This window comes from Neophocaena asiaeorientalis, unplaced genomic scaffold (genome assembly GCF_003031525.2).
Source record: "Neophocaena asiaeorientalis asiaeorientalis breed wild unplaced genomic scaffold, Neophocaena_asiaeorientalis_V1.1 scaffold155, whole genome shotgun sequence".
NCBI lineage: Eukaryota > Metazoa > Chordata > Mammalia > Artiodactyla > Phocoenidae > Neophocaena > Neophocaena asiaeorientalis.
This window is the reverse complement of record NW_020173040.1, coordinates 1,246,755-1,259,144: the sequence shown is the minus strand read 5'-3', so window position 1 is coordinate 1,259,144 and position 12,390 is coordinate 1,246,755. Positions and strand designations below refer to the sequence as shown.

At 52.2% G+C, this 12,390-nt stretch overlaps 1 protein-coding gene across 1 annotated transcript in view; it reads right to left on the bottom strand.

Moving 5' to 3' along the window:
• ADARB2 (adenosine deaminase RNA specific B2 (inactive)) overlaps positions 1–12,390 on the bottom strand; it is a 361,308-nt gene that overhangs the window by 23,214 nt on the left and 325,704 nt on the right. Inside the window, exon 4 of the mRNA XM_024742790.1 lies at positions 9,910–10,024. Coding sequence (XP_024598558.1) covers positions 9,910–10,024 — 115 coding nt within the window. The remainder of the gene's footprint in view (positions 1–9,909; positions 10,025–12,390) is intronic.

The window sequence follows — 12,390 nt, the reverse complement described above, 5'->3', positions numbered from 1 at the left end:
GTGAAAGTGCAGCCTGGGCCGAGGGCCACTCTCGACGCCCACAAGAGGCCAGAAGAGACAGCAGGATGCCCGGGCCAGCGCGTCCCTCTCTGGAACCGCCTCTCACAGGAGGTGCGGGCGTCCTGGTGGGGCGGCCCCTCCCTGGGCCCCACGCAGAGCAGGAGCCGCCTGGGACCCCGGCCTCGCTTCTGGGGCCGCATTTCAGGAGCTCCCGAAACAAGCTCACACCTGAGAACAGCGGCAGCAGCGGGGAGGGGGTGCTGAGCTTTCTGATTTGACGGCCCAGGCTCTCCATTTTCCCTAAAGAACAGCAGGGCAGATGGGAGGTAGGTAGCGGCAATACAGCCTCCCTTCCATCCAGCAAGTTCCGTCCTGAGATCCTTATGACCCCATGGGGGGCATAGGAGGGGCCATGGCCCCGCGTCCCCCTCTGGTCCCTTCGAGGGCCGCGCACAGCTGCTTCCTAGCAAAGCTCACGGGTTCGTGGTGAGAACGAAGCAACTGGCCTTCTGTTTGGTGTGGCTGTCGTATCTCTGCACGTTGTGTGAAAGTGATGTATGTAGAAGTGATTTACTACCGCAATGTTTGCAAGTGAAATAATATGAGTGACCCAATACTGACCCACCGGTAGGGGACTGCTTAGAGCGGAGTACGTTCATCTGTATACTGGGCCCCTGTAGACAAGTTCTCTGGAGGAATAGAAAGATTTCTAAGGGATATCGTTATGTGACAGAAGCAAGGTGTGGAGCAGCGCGTGTACAGCCCACGTTGTGCTGTGAAGGGCAGGGGTGGGGGTCAGGGCTGGGAGCCACCCGCCCACCATCAGCTGCTGCTAAGTCAGCCGCTTACTGCCTCGAGGACATGGAAGACACGCGATCCCCGGACCGGAGACCAAGGGCATTGTGACTCGCAGCACCGCCGGCAGCAAGAGCCTTGTGCCTGCTTAGGTGCCCTTGCCCGTCTCAGGCGGTGTGTGCAGGGGGCTTGCGGGTGCCTGCAAACACAGCCAAAGAAACGTTCCAGGGAGAGTGACCGCCCCTCTCTGGCTGGTCTCCTGCATTGCCCTCCTCAGCCCGAGGACTGGTGTGCTCACGCCCCAGAGGACTCACCCCACCCTCTCTCCCCCAGCAGGGAAACTGCCTCCCAGCACATGCGAAGGTGACTGGGCCAGCTTGCTCCCCAGCTGGCCCACACCTGATGCATGGAACTCCCACGCCATGCATGCACCCTCACCTCCAACTCTGGGAAATCTCTGGGAATGCACTCTTAGTTGTTTAGCCGGGACTAAACAATTCTTAGCCTCTTCCAACTCTCAACAGATTTTCACAATACTACATCTGACTATGGAGGAAATGATTACCAAATTTCTAGGAATAAAACTGAAGGTAAAATATACCAACCAGTATCAAAGAAACAAACACCCAAACTATAGAAACTAGAGACAGAAAGGAGCGGCATTCACCCTGCGTGCAGACCGCCCGATGGTATGCTGTTCGATTGGTCGTGACGCCCTGTTTTCTGGGCCGTGTCCAGTGAGTGTAATGACTCAAGCATTAGCGTTTCCACCACCCACTGGGGAAAGCCAGGCTCTTCCACGGTGTGGGCTCGGCGTCAGGAGACCCTCCTCCACGGTCCGCTCGATGCTCCTGCACTGTTTCCCTCTCACCCAGGCTCCCAGCACCCCCTGGGCTTTGCACCCTGAGTATTTGCAGAGAACCTCCTGCAGTTTCACAGCTAGTCATTATTTGGTCCAAGTCTGTGTTTAATTCTCAGTCTTTTCCTGCGATTCAGTATTCTACTCTTCTCAGCTTTCTATTCTCCAAATTTCCTCGAGTCAGTTTGAAAGCAAGTTGATTTTAAAATGTCGACTCAGGGCTTCCCTGGTGGCGCAGTGGTTGAGAGTCCGCCTGCTGATGCAGGGGACACAGGATCGTGCCCCGGTCCGGGAAGATCCCACATGCCACGGAGTGACTGGGCCCGTGAGCCATGGCTGCTGAGCCTGCGTGTCCGGAGCCTGTGCTCCGCAACGGGAGAGGCCACAACAGTGAGAGGTCCGCGTACCGCAAAAAAAAAAAAAAAGCCGGCTCAGACGCGTCTGGTCTGTGACGGATGTGCTAGGACTGAGACTGACAGGAAAGATTTTCACTTTTGATGGCGGCGGGGGGGACTTTCGCCCCCTGGGATCTTGATTTACAGCGTCTCCACAAATCGGAAGACAACAGTGTCCCAGCAGGGCTTTCAGTCTCTAACCATTGCAAATGCACCAATTTTAGGAGGACAGTTAGTTATGCGTAGGGATTTGTGCATTGCCCTGTGGATGAGGAGCTCAGAGGGAACCCCATGCAGGCCCTAGGGAGTCAGCTCTCCCCACGTGCCCTGCTGCCAACCTCCTGATGCAGTCTAGTCTTTTCTGGACTGAGGGACGTGGGCTACTTCTGGCTCCAATGGCTGCTGACCATCTGGTTGGTTAGTGAAAACTCTTTCGCTCAAGGTGATGACGCAGGTATGAGCCCCCGTGAGATGGGCACCCCCTCGCCTCCCCTCTCCCGACCCTTTCATCCGCAGGAGCTGCCTTCCTGCTCAACTTCCGCCCCGAGGTCCCTGACCTGGGACTGACCCAGCTCCACCTGCCTCAGCTCCCGGGACCGTCCTTTTTCCCAGGCTCCTGCTGGTGGGGTGTCCAGAGCCCTAAACTCTGGGGATTGCCAAGCCCAGCAGAGCAGGACACAGGACTGTTGAGAGGTGCCCTGAGCAGACCCGCAGGGAAGGGCCATGGTGCTGGAGGCCAAGCCATCGGCAAGAAGCCAGGACCCTGCTTTCCCCTGTTAAACCACGAGGCCTGTGTTTCCTTACAGTGACAGCCCCCACTTGGGAGGACACCAAGTGCTCCTCTGGGATGTACGTCCCAGCAAGGCCACCTGAGCAGGTGGATGAGTCTTGAAAAAGTAAATATAGGGAAACTGGGTGAGAAAGGAGTATAAACCAGGACCCTAAGTGCACGTATCTGAAAATCAAAAGCACTTCAAAGGTACAGCTTTACCCAGCTTCACATTTGCTCATTAATTAGTTCCGACCCTTCAGAATATTGTTGTACCTGCAGCCATGTGGGGTGGGGGGTGATCCAAGCTGATTAAATTCTCGGCTAACGGACAGGACTGTGCCCAGCAACTTTGCTGATGCTTCTTCCTTCCTCCTGTCCTTCCTCCCTCCCTCCCTCCCTCCCTCCCTTCCTTCTTTCCTCCCTCCCTCTCTCCTCTTTCACAAGCAGGCGTGACCAGCATGTACAACCTGACACTCATGATTAGGGAGAATGTGGACTATTTTGTTGAATAAGACGACATGGTTTAAACACCCCAAAACAATCCCTGGCACAGAGACAAATAGTACATATTAGTGTCTTCTTTTTATTCTTTCACTAACAAACTTAGCGTTATGTTTCCACTGGGGAAAAAAAAAAAGATTGTAGTTTAAGAGATTGGAAAAAAAATGGGCTTAGTTTTATGGCCTCGAGATAAAATAGTGTTGGGTTTTTTTCCCCCGTGAAATCTTTTGGGCAATTAAATGCTGGGTTATGTCCTGATGATCATACAAAAGCAGAGCATTTGAGCAGCTTTGATGGGGGGATCTGATCTCAAAAGAATGCAGCGCAAACTCTGTCTTCCTCCTTTCTTTATGTATTTCCTCACACGCACCTCCTTCCCGAGGAGGAACTAAGGCATTCCGTGGGAGAGTGGCCCAGGGTCAGGGCTCTGACCCATCGGCACCTGGTGATTTCTTCCAGACTAGACTACCGTTCATCTCTACATGAGTCGGGAGTGGGCTGTCTGGGCCTATTGTTACTTTCCCCTCTATTTTAAGGAGGGACATTTACCATAAACAAGTCAGCATGCATGCTACGCGGGGTCAGTGGAAAATCTATCCTGCATTTTGTGGTTTAAACCTAATAGTTTATTTTTTTGCGGTACGCGGGCCTCTCACTGTTGTGGCCTCTCCTGTGGTGGAGCACAGGCTCCGGACGCACAGGCTCAGCGGCCGTGGCTCACAGGCCCAGCCGCTCTGCGGCGTGTGGGATCTTCCCGGACCAGGGCACGAACCTGTGTCCCTTGCATCGGCAGGCGGACTCTCAACCACTGTGCCACCAGGGAAGCCCTAAACCCCAGATTTAAAATCAATTGTCCATCACACTCCTTATTGTGGGGCACATCAGCCCCCATGGATCTTAATGCTTCTGAGCCTGTGTCCTGTGTCTCCACGGAGATGCTGCGTCAACTTCACGTTTCTCGGCAACCACTTAGCAATCATTATGATTAATTCCTTGGAATCCAGATGATAATTTCTCATCTTTTGTCACAGCCAGGGCTTCTGTTTAGGGTTTCTGTCCAGTTCATGTCCAGCTTATCTCCCTGTGCCCTACCGGGCATAAATAAAAGAGCCTGCTTTTAATTTTATGATCAAAGTAATTTCCAGTCACTCAGGGAGAAGATGGAAAGAAAGAGTTTTGGAATATGGGGAATAAAGTCCCTGAATCCCGCTTCTGCAAGGGCTCTGTGAAGATGGGCTTCCCCGAGTGCTCCTGGTGAACTGAAAGAAGTTTCACCCGTATTTAAACTGTCAGGATTTATCGAGTGCAAGTGGGAAAACAGTGTTTAAGTGCCCGTGCTTCTCAAACCAGAGCCCGGCATGGACCCTGCAAATGAGATTCTCCACCTCCCATGCTCACCTGAGCAAAACGCACGCAGCAAACACCTCCTACAACTCACGACTCAGAAAAGTTTGCTAAGGTTCCACTGCTGAGTTAATCTTCACGATTAACTTTACAATTTTCCCCAATAAGACAGGTCTGAACACTCTGCCCAGAGCGTCTGGCGCTCTGGATGGGGTTGTTCTGGGCTGTGTTCTCTCCTGCCCGACTTCAAGGGACGTGCATTTCTTCAGGGCACTTATAAATCTCAGATGTTTGTGTATGTTTAAAGCTGCGCATTAAATGAGAAAGAGTGTTTGTACAAGCCAGAGCTTCTGCATACGTTTTGCAGGCCAGGCTAGCAAAAGACAGGTTTAAATGTAAACTTCTAAAAATAGACACTAGGAAACTCTTTTTTTCTGGCTGTTTAATAACCTTAGAAATAAACAATTACATGGACAGATCTTCAGTATCACGCCCGGAGCAGCGTCCAGAGGCAACCTGGGCAGGAAGGACAGGAATCTGCCGCCACATTTTAGCGCCGCCCCCCCCAAGATGTGAGGGTCACCCAGACTCTTGGTCTTGGTGTCTGTACGTCTTAAATTCGACAATAAAGATTCCCACCTTTCCCACTTCTCGGGATCAGAGAAATCAACTGATTAGTGTATGTGAAAATGTTATCAAAATTATAAATTTCATATCAAATAAGAATCATTATTAACAGCCCCTCAAGAATCTCTTCCTCGTGGAAATGCCTGGAGCAGTTGGAGCCATCGCTTGACAACGGGCTCAATAATGTGGTCCAGGTTTGGGTTCGAGAGGGTGGTTTGCTTCTCCTCCCTTTCCAGACCCCACGGGAAGGAAAGGGTTCCAGAGGGAGCAGATCTGTGACTCTGGCGCGATGGAGGAGGGTGGCTTGACCTCCACGGTCTGCTGGAGAAGAAGCCCTGGGGGTGCAGGGGAGTGAAATGCAGAGGGTGGAAAGGGGTCCCAAGTTCCAGCACAGACCAGCTGCTGCAGGGGCTACTCGTGTCCCAGAGAAATCGTGATGCCCCAAGTCGGGGCCAAGGGCAGGTGAGAGCCTGCATCCCAGACAGGACTCATCAAGTTACATTTTAATTAAGTGGCTGTCCCACTGGGCCAACCTCCCAAGAACACAGAGTAAAAGGTAGATTAACAACAAGGAAGGAAGGTAAAAGCCTGGGGATTAACTCAGAATATTAAAAATTTGACAAAAATGTGAATGAAGGAAAGAATTTAAATGATATAAGGAAAAACTGCACAAATTAACAGCTTAAATATGTCAGGGAAGGACTTCCCTGGTGGCACAGTGGTTAAGACTCTGTGCTCCCAATGCAGGGGGCCTGGGTTCGATCTCTGGTCAGGGAACTAGAACCCACATGACACAACTAAGAGTTCGCATGCCACAACTAAGGAGCCGGCGAGCCGCAACTAAGGAGCAGACCTGCCACAGCTAAGGCCCGGCGCAACCAAAAAGAAAAAAATGTCAGGGAAGGTGACTGGCTGACATCCGCACAGTCTTATGAAATTATGTAGCATTCAAGTAAAAAAGACCCTTCCCTTCTGTGGGCAGCGGTGGGGCGACCACTGCAACTGAATGTGTCAGACAAGATGTTTCTAGTCAGAGATACTAGATAAGAGATCATAGAAAAAACCCTTGAAAATACCGAGGGCAAGTCAGCTTGAGCTCAGCATCCCCCAGCAAACACTTCCAGGAGCAAGAGAACCAAGTCAAGACACTTAGGGAGACGTGGACATTCAGTTTCTCTCCTGCACATTTTAATGGTGCTTCTAGAGACAGAAAGAGGACGGCGTGGATGCTGGGGATGGTGGTCCAGGCGGGAGGCGTGGGGTCCCCTTGGCCGGCTGGGCAGAGGCTCCGGCAGTGGGGGAAGCCGGTCTGCGCCGTGGGTGAGAAGGCTTGGAGGTCACGTGACCTCCCAAAGCCGTTTAAGAAAGTCTAGCTGCTGAACCAGCCTTCAGTGTGATGTGGTTTGAGCTGGTGGTGGGGGCCAGGAGGACAGATGTGACCCCATGGGAGGACGTGCTGTTTCTGCAGAGACTTTCCCGCCACTGAGAGCTGCGTGCTTCCAGGAAACCACCTGGCTCTGCCGTGCGATTTACAGTGTCCTGAGCGGTGGATGCGGCCCAGGGGTTTCAACTCTTGGACTCACGGCACAGGGGAAATAGAGAAGGTAGTTATGGTACAGAACAGAGTATAAATGTCATTGGTGATGACAGTATAAAAATACGTTCATCGTGCAGAGAAGTCAGCTAGGAAAGACGAGGGTGACGGCCGCCATCCCTGATTTACAGAACAGGAAGTGAAAATGCACCATCGAAACTCGGCAGGGTGAGCATACACTTAACAAATGTTTAAGTGTATACTATAGATACAATAACGAAAAATAAAATATCTAATTTTAATAGTGCGGGTCGATATTTAGAATAGAAAATCTAGTATAGTATTCAGAGTCACAAGAACAAAAATTTAAAATGATTAAAATGTCTGCTTCTGAGTTTGCTCGGGGCCAAGGGTAGGGTGGAGATACGGCTTGTTATTCGTAAGTTCTCTTCTGTTTGAGTTCTTACCAATGGCTGCAGTATTTTCATAAAGTAAAAGCTGTTCTGTTCATAAGTATGTATTTTTGCTATCACATTTCTCAGAACGGTTACAAAATGGTCTTAGGCTCATTCATGAGAAGGACCCTACGTGAGCTATTTGATGTGTATGAATTGGCTTCCCACCTAAAAATGAAGGGGCAACGAGTCATGTTTTATTTCAAGATAAGTTTAATTTTATAACATTGTGATATATATTATCAAAACTAGAATAAGACACATCACTCCCCTCTTAGAGTTTCTTAGGCATTTGCTTGAATAACTGAACAAGAATTAAGATTAGGGCTTCCCTGGTGGCGCAGTGGTTGAGAGTCCGCCTGCCGATGCGGGGGACACGGGTTCATGCCCCGGTCCGGGAGGATACCACATGCCGCGGAGCGGCTGGGCCTGTGAGCCATGGCCGCTGAGCCTGCGCGTCCGGAGCCTGTGCTCCGCAACGGGAGAGGCCACAACAGTGAGAGGCCCGCATACCAAAAAAAAAAAAAAAAAAAAAAAGAATTAAGATTAAATTGCCTATCAACTTTAAGTAAGTGAATATTTGAAAGTATTTCTATTAGTAATTTTGCACAATCCTCCCTAATCTCTTTTTAACCAACATGTTTATTAAATCTTCTCTTTATAACAGGAAAGTAAATTTCAGCAACTTATCCTTCCATGTTCATAAATTACTAATCACCGTAGGTTTACCTTGTAAAGTCTCACTTTCACGTAATACATTTACTTCCTTTAGATAAATTGCCTGAACGTAAAGCAGTGTATTAAGTATCATTTCCCCACCAGTCTTTGTGAAACATCACTGCTTTCCAAGGGAAGTCTGAGAGTAGCTTTCCAGATTTCCTGGAATTGAATTGCCCAGAAAAGTGGAGAGGTGTTGGACAATCACAGCTATAGAGCTGGGAAGTATTGAGAAACTACTCACTAATCCTACTGACGTATGCGTTTGGGGTTGGCTTACATTGCACAACAAAGAAGAAATGTTGCTTGGTGCCTTTGCCCTCTCCCTCCCCGCATCCTTCCTTCTCTCCTTCCCATTCATCACTCAGCCCAAGCTAATTTAAACTATGTTATCCTGGAATCTGTGCAGAGAAATGCACGCGACACTCCAAATCTTAAAATTTGCCAAAGTTTGTGGCTGTGATCCTCCAGCCCTGCACGTAACTTCTTTTCACATCGTATCTAAACTCTAAGAGTCAGGAAGGCAGCGCTGGATCTGTTTTGTTCTCTGCTGTTTGCCCAGAAGTCAGGAGGGTCTGCGGCCGCGGCAGATGCCCAGTCATAATCTACGGAGGACACAGACCTGGCACGTCTCTCTAAATGCTGTATGTACACGAGCACACTTAACCTTCCAATGACCCCCAGGTAGGTTTGACCATCACCCCCTTTTAAAGGTGGGGAACCGAGTCCCAAAGAGGCCAGCTGGCCTGGTCACAGCACTAGTCACAGGAGTTGCTGGGTTCAACCCTGGGTGGCACCCCACTGGGTCCTGGTTACCATGTCCCCGGGGGGGCCGTGTCTGTGCTCCGCATCCTTTACGCGTGCAAAGTGGAGCCCGCATCCGGTTAGTGGCTGCTATGGCTACGTGGTTGGGGCGCCACCTCCAGCAGTCGTGGTCTGAACTGAGGGGGCTCTTAGCCCTTAATTTGGGACATTCCTTATTCTACAAAGGGGCAGGTGTTACCAAATGTGAGTGGATCGGGCGGGATGCCTGCCACCAAATTCAGCAGTATCATTGATGGAACAGAATTGCCTTTGACTTAGAACATTATAGAGTAATTTTTACATTTCAAAGTTTTTCATGTACTTTATCCTAGGCACCAAGTTACATTGTGAGGAGGCATTTTTATTTCCATTTTACTAAGATGCCCAAAGTGGAAGGGTTGAGTCATATGTCCTGACCCCAGTGGCCTTGCACTTGACACTGCAGGAGCCCCCGGGCATCCAGAATGAGGGGGAAAATGGGCCGGTCGTCTGGCTGTTAGTCGACTTCTAACATCCATATTTTTGGACATCAGGTAGATGGTCTCTTCAAGTCTTAGACTTGGTCTACACTGGCAGAGAAAGTGTGTGTCTTTGAAACCTAACTAGCCCAGAAGTCAATTATTTGTTTTCAATAATCATTCTCTGGTAGGTCATTACCAGTTCGCTCCAAACTTTGGAACTAGAAACAGTTGAATTCAAATAACCAGCTAGCTACTTATTAGTAGTAGGTTAGTAGTGAGGTGTTTTCACCAAAAGTGACAGCTTAAAATTAAGCATCACTTTCTCCCAAACTGGCTTGTAAGAGCGGCCACGACCTTGATGGTTGGATGGACTGTTTCCTGCCCGTTCTGTCATCCTGAGAAGGGGACTCCATTAGTGAGCAGTTAGGGGTGGGGGCAGGAAGGAGTGTGTTCAGTCCTCTGTGTGTATGGAGGCGGCTTTGGGGCAGCTGGTCATCTACTTTGTCACTGAGTCTGGGTCCTATCTCCGCTTTTCTTTCCGTGTCTTCGTGGGGAAGAGAGTCCTGGTTCCCAAGCTCGAGCCCACGCTAGGCTACGCTCCTTCCTGGTGGGTTAGGTGCCTGAGGGGAAAGCAAGAGGCATTACCTTGGGTCATGACGATCCCGGCCAGCGCCTTGTGGCGGGCGTGCGCTGACGCCAGGCCCATGGCCAGCTCGTGGAACTTCTGTGTGACCAGCTGGGACACCGTGTCGGCGAATTCCTGAAAGACACAAGCAGCAGGCCTCTGTGACGGCTGCGCCGCTGCCATGTCCTCCCTCCTCCAAGCTGCGACCCCATGGGCGCCTGACGTCCCCCTGCCCTGCGGCGCCCTGCCACCCAGGCACTGTGGCCCCCCAAGCCTCGGGACATCAAATCTGCGGCGAGACTCAGCCTCCGGCATGGCCCCTGGGTACCAGCCCCTGAGCCTATGCAGAACCTTCGGGTGCGGGGACCGTCCCCTACATCCCTCCCTGCCTTGCAGAGGCTTCCTGCGGGGGGTTTGCACACACACATTGAGCAATCGATTCCCACTTTCTTCTCCGTGTCACAGAACCAACTCTAAACCCCCCCCCCGTGTCCAGGGACCGCTCCCCACAGCTCCTCCACAGCCTGCTCCTTAAGTTTCTGCACACTTGCATGTGTACAAACACACACACACAGATACACACTCGTGCATGCACGATACACACGTGCACATACACATACACAGAGAGACCCATGCACGTGGCACACATACCCATGCACACCTGTGTGTACATGCATACACATATGCACGCATACATTCAGACATCGCAGCCACACACGGGCACACACATGCCACACGCATACACGCACACACAAAGATACATGGGATGTGTACACGCACACAAACACCAAGGTGATGTAATCCCGGTTGTGGAGTTTTCTGAAATGACCCGTGTTTCTACAACAGTGGCACGTGTGAGACTTGCAGGCCCATGTTCCCCAGAGAGCTAGGCTGTCGACTCCCGCCTTGCTCCTGGTCCCGCGGCTGAAGCACCTGCAGTGGCCCCATCACCGCTTTTCAGTCGACTTTCACAGGCTTGGAGTCGGAGACCCCAGTGTGCATCCACGTGGGCCCGGTTTCATATCCTCTGACCTCGCACGGGGGTTGTGGGTGCGGAGGGCAGGGGCCCCATCCAGCTGGAGGATCGGGCCGCTTCTGCCGGTGTGAGCACGGGACCATCCCCCTCACCCGCTGTTCCCCCTGGCAGGGTGGTCCAGCATCCGCGGGCCGCGCCATGGGACGCCTCCGTCTTTCGCTCTGGAATCGAGTTCTGGCGCCTTCGTGTCGCCTTCCGTCCCCAGGAGGCGAGGGCGGAGCTGGTGCCCTTTCCTCCTCCAGTAACTTTCCAGGCGCTTCCCCACACCTTCAATGGTCCTTTCCCTTCTTTTAAAAATGAAGTTTCTGAACGTGCAGGAGGTGATGAGACCAACAACATGACAGAGGAGACATCTATCTCATCCCTTTGTGTCCATTGGACGGGGCCCTGTGGGGCCTCAGAACAGGACGCCCCGAACCACTGAACAATGACATAAATTACACAAAAGCCGGCTTTGTGCGGAAACCCAGAGGCCAGTGTGCTTTGCTCAGGGACGCAGAGCAGATCCGGTGCCAGCACCGCCTCTTCGCTGTCCCCGCTTCGGCCTGCAGGGAGGTGCTTCTCACTACTGAAGCCACGTCTCTGCCAGGATGTGGCCGGGATGGCAGGGATGGGATGTCAACCCAGCAGCCTTGGCTCAGACCCTCCTCTCGAAGCCCCACTCCCTGCTTCTGGGGAAGTGGCTCTCTCTCCTGCGGAGCTTCAGCGGGACCAGCCCGCCTACAGGGAGTCGGGGCTGAGCACTGTTCGTGAGGAAGCGCGTTACCAGGCGGCTTCATCCTGGGTGCCTGGCGCCCTGGTGGAGCCATTCCAGGAGAAGTTGACGCAGAACAGATCAGAGCTTGTTCCTGACTCCCGCGGTTACGCGGATGAAGGGTCCCTCCCCTCCCTCCGCCTGGCGAGGCGGGTGGGGCAGCGGACGGAGGTGGGTTGGGTTGTCCAGTCTCTCCAAGGGTGATGAGGACCTCTGCTAGTGGACATGACCTCGGACCCAGCAAACCTCCCGTGAAAGGGCTGCAACCCCAAGGGGGGCCCAGGGTTGGGGGGCTGCCCCACCGGCCGGTCAGGCCCCTGGTCTGTCCCAGCAGGCCTGACCCTGGGGTTGGGCTCCTGGCCTGCAACTAGTCCATTGTGCCCCATCTCTTAAAACCGTCCTCAGCTGAGGACACTGCTTTCCATCACACAGCCCTCGGTGTGGAGCTGGTCCTAGAACCCCGTGCAGCGTCTGTTTGGGGCTTTGTCTATATTTTGTGCTTCCCCAGCAGCTCCATGTTTTTAATGACGGAGCCCCAACTCCACGTACATTTGAGGTAGGGGTGTGGCTTGTACGCATCTCACACTTTCTTTGTCCTGCCGTGCACGTGTGGCCCCACGTGTGTCAGTGATGATGCACACCTCGGATGGAGGACTGTGTGCACCCACGACCTTTTCAGGGATGGCAGAACACACACACTGGCTGGTGGGA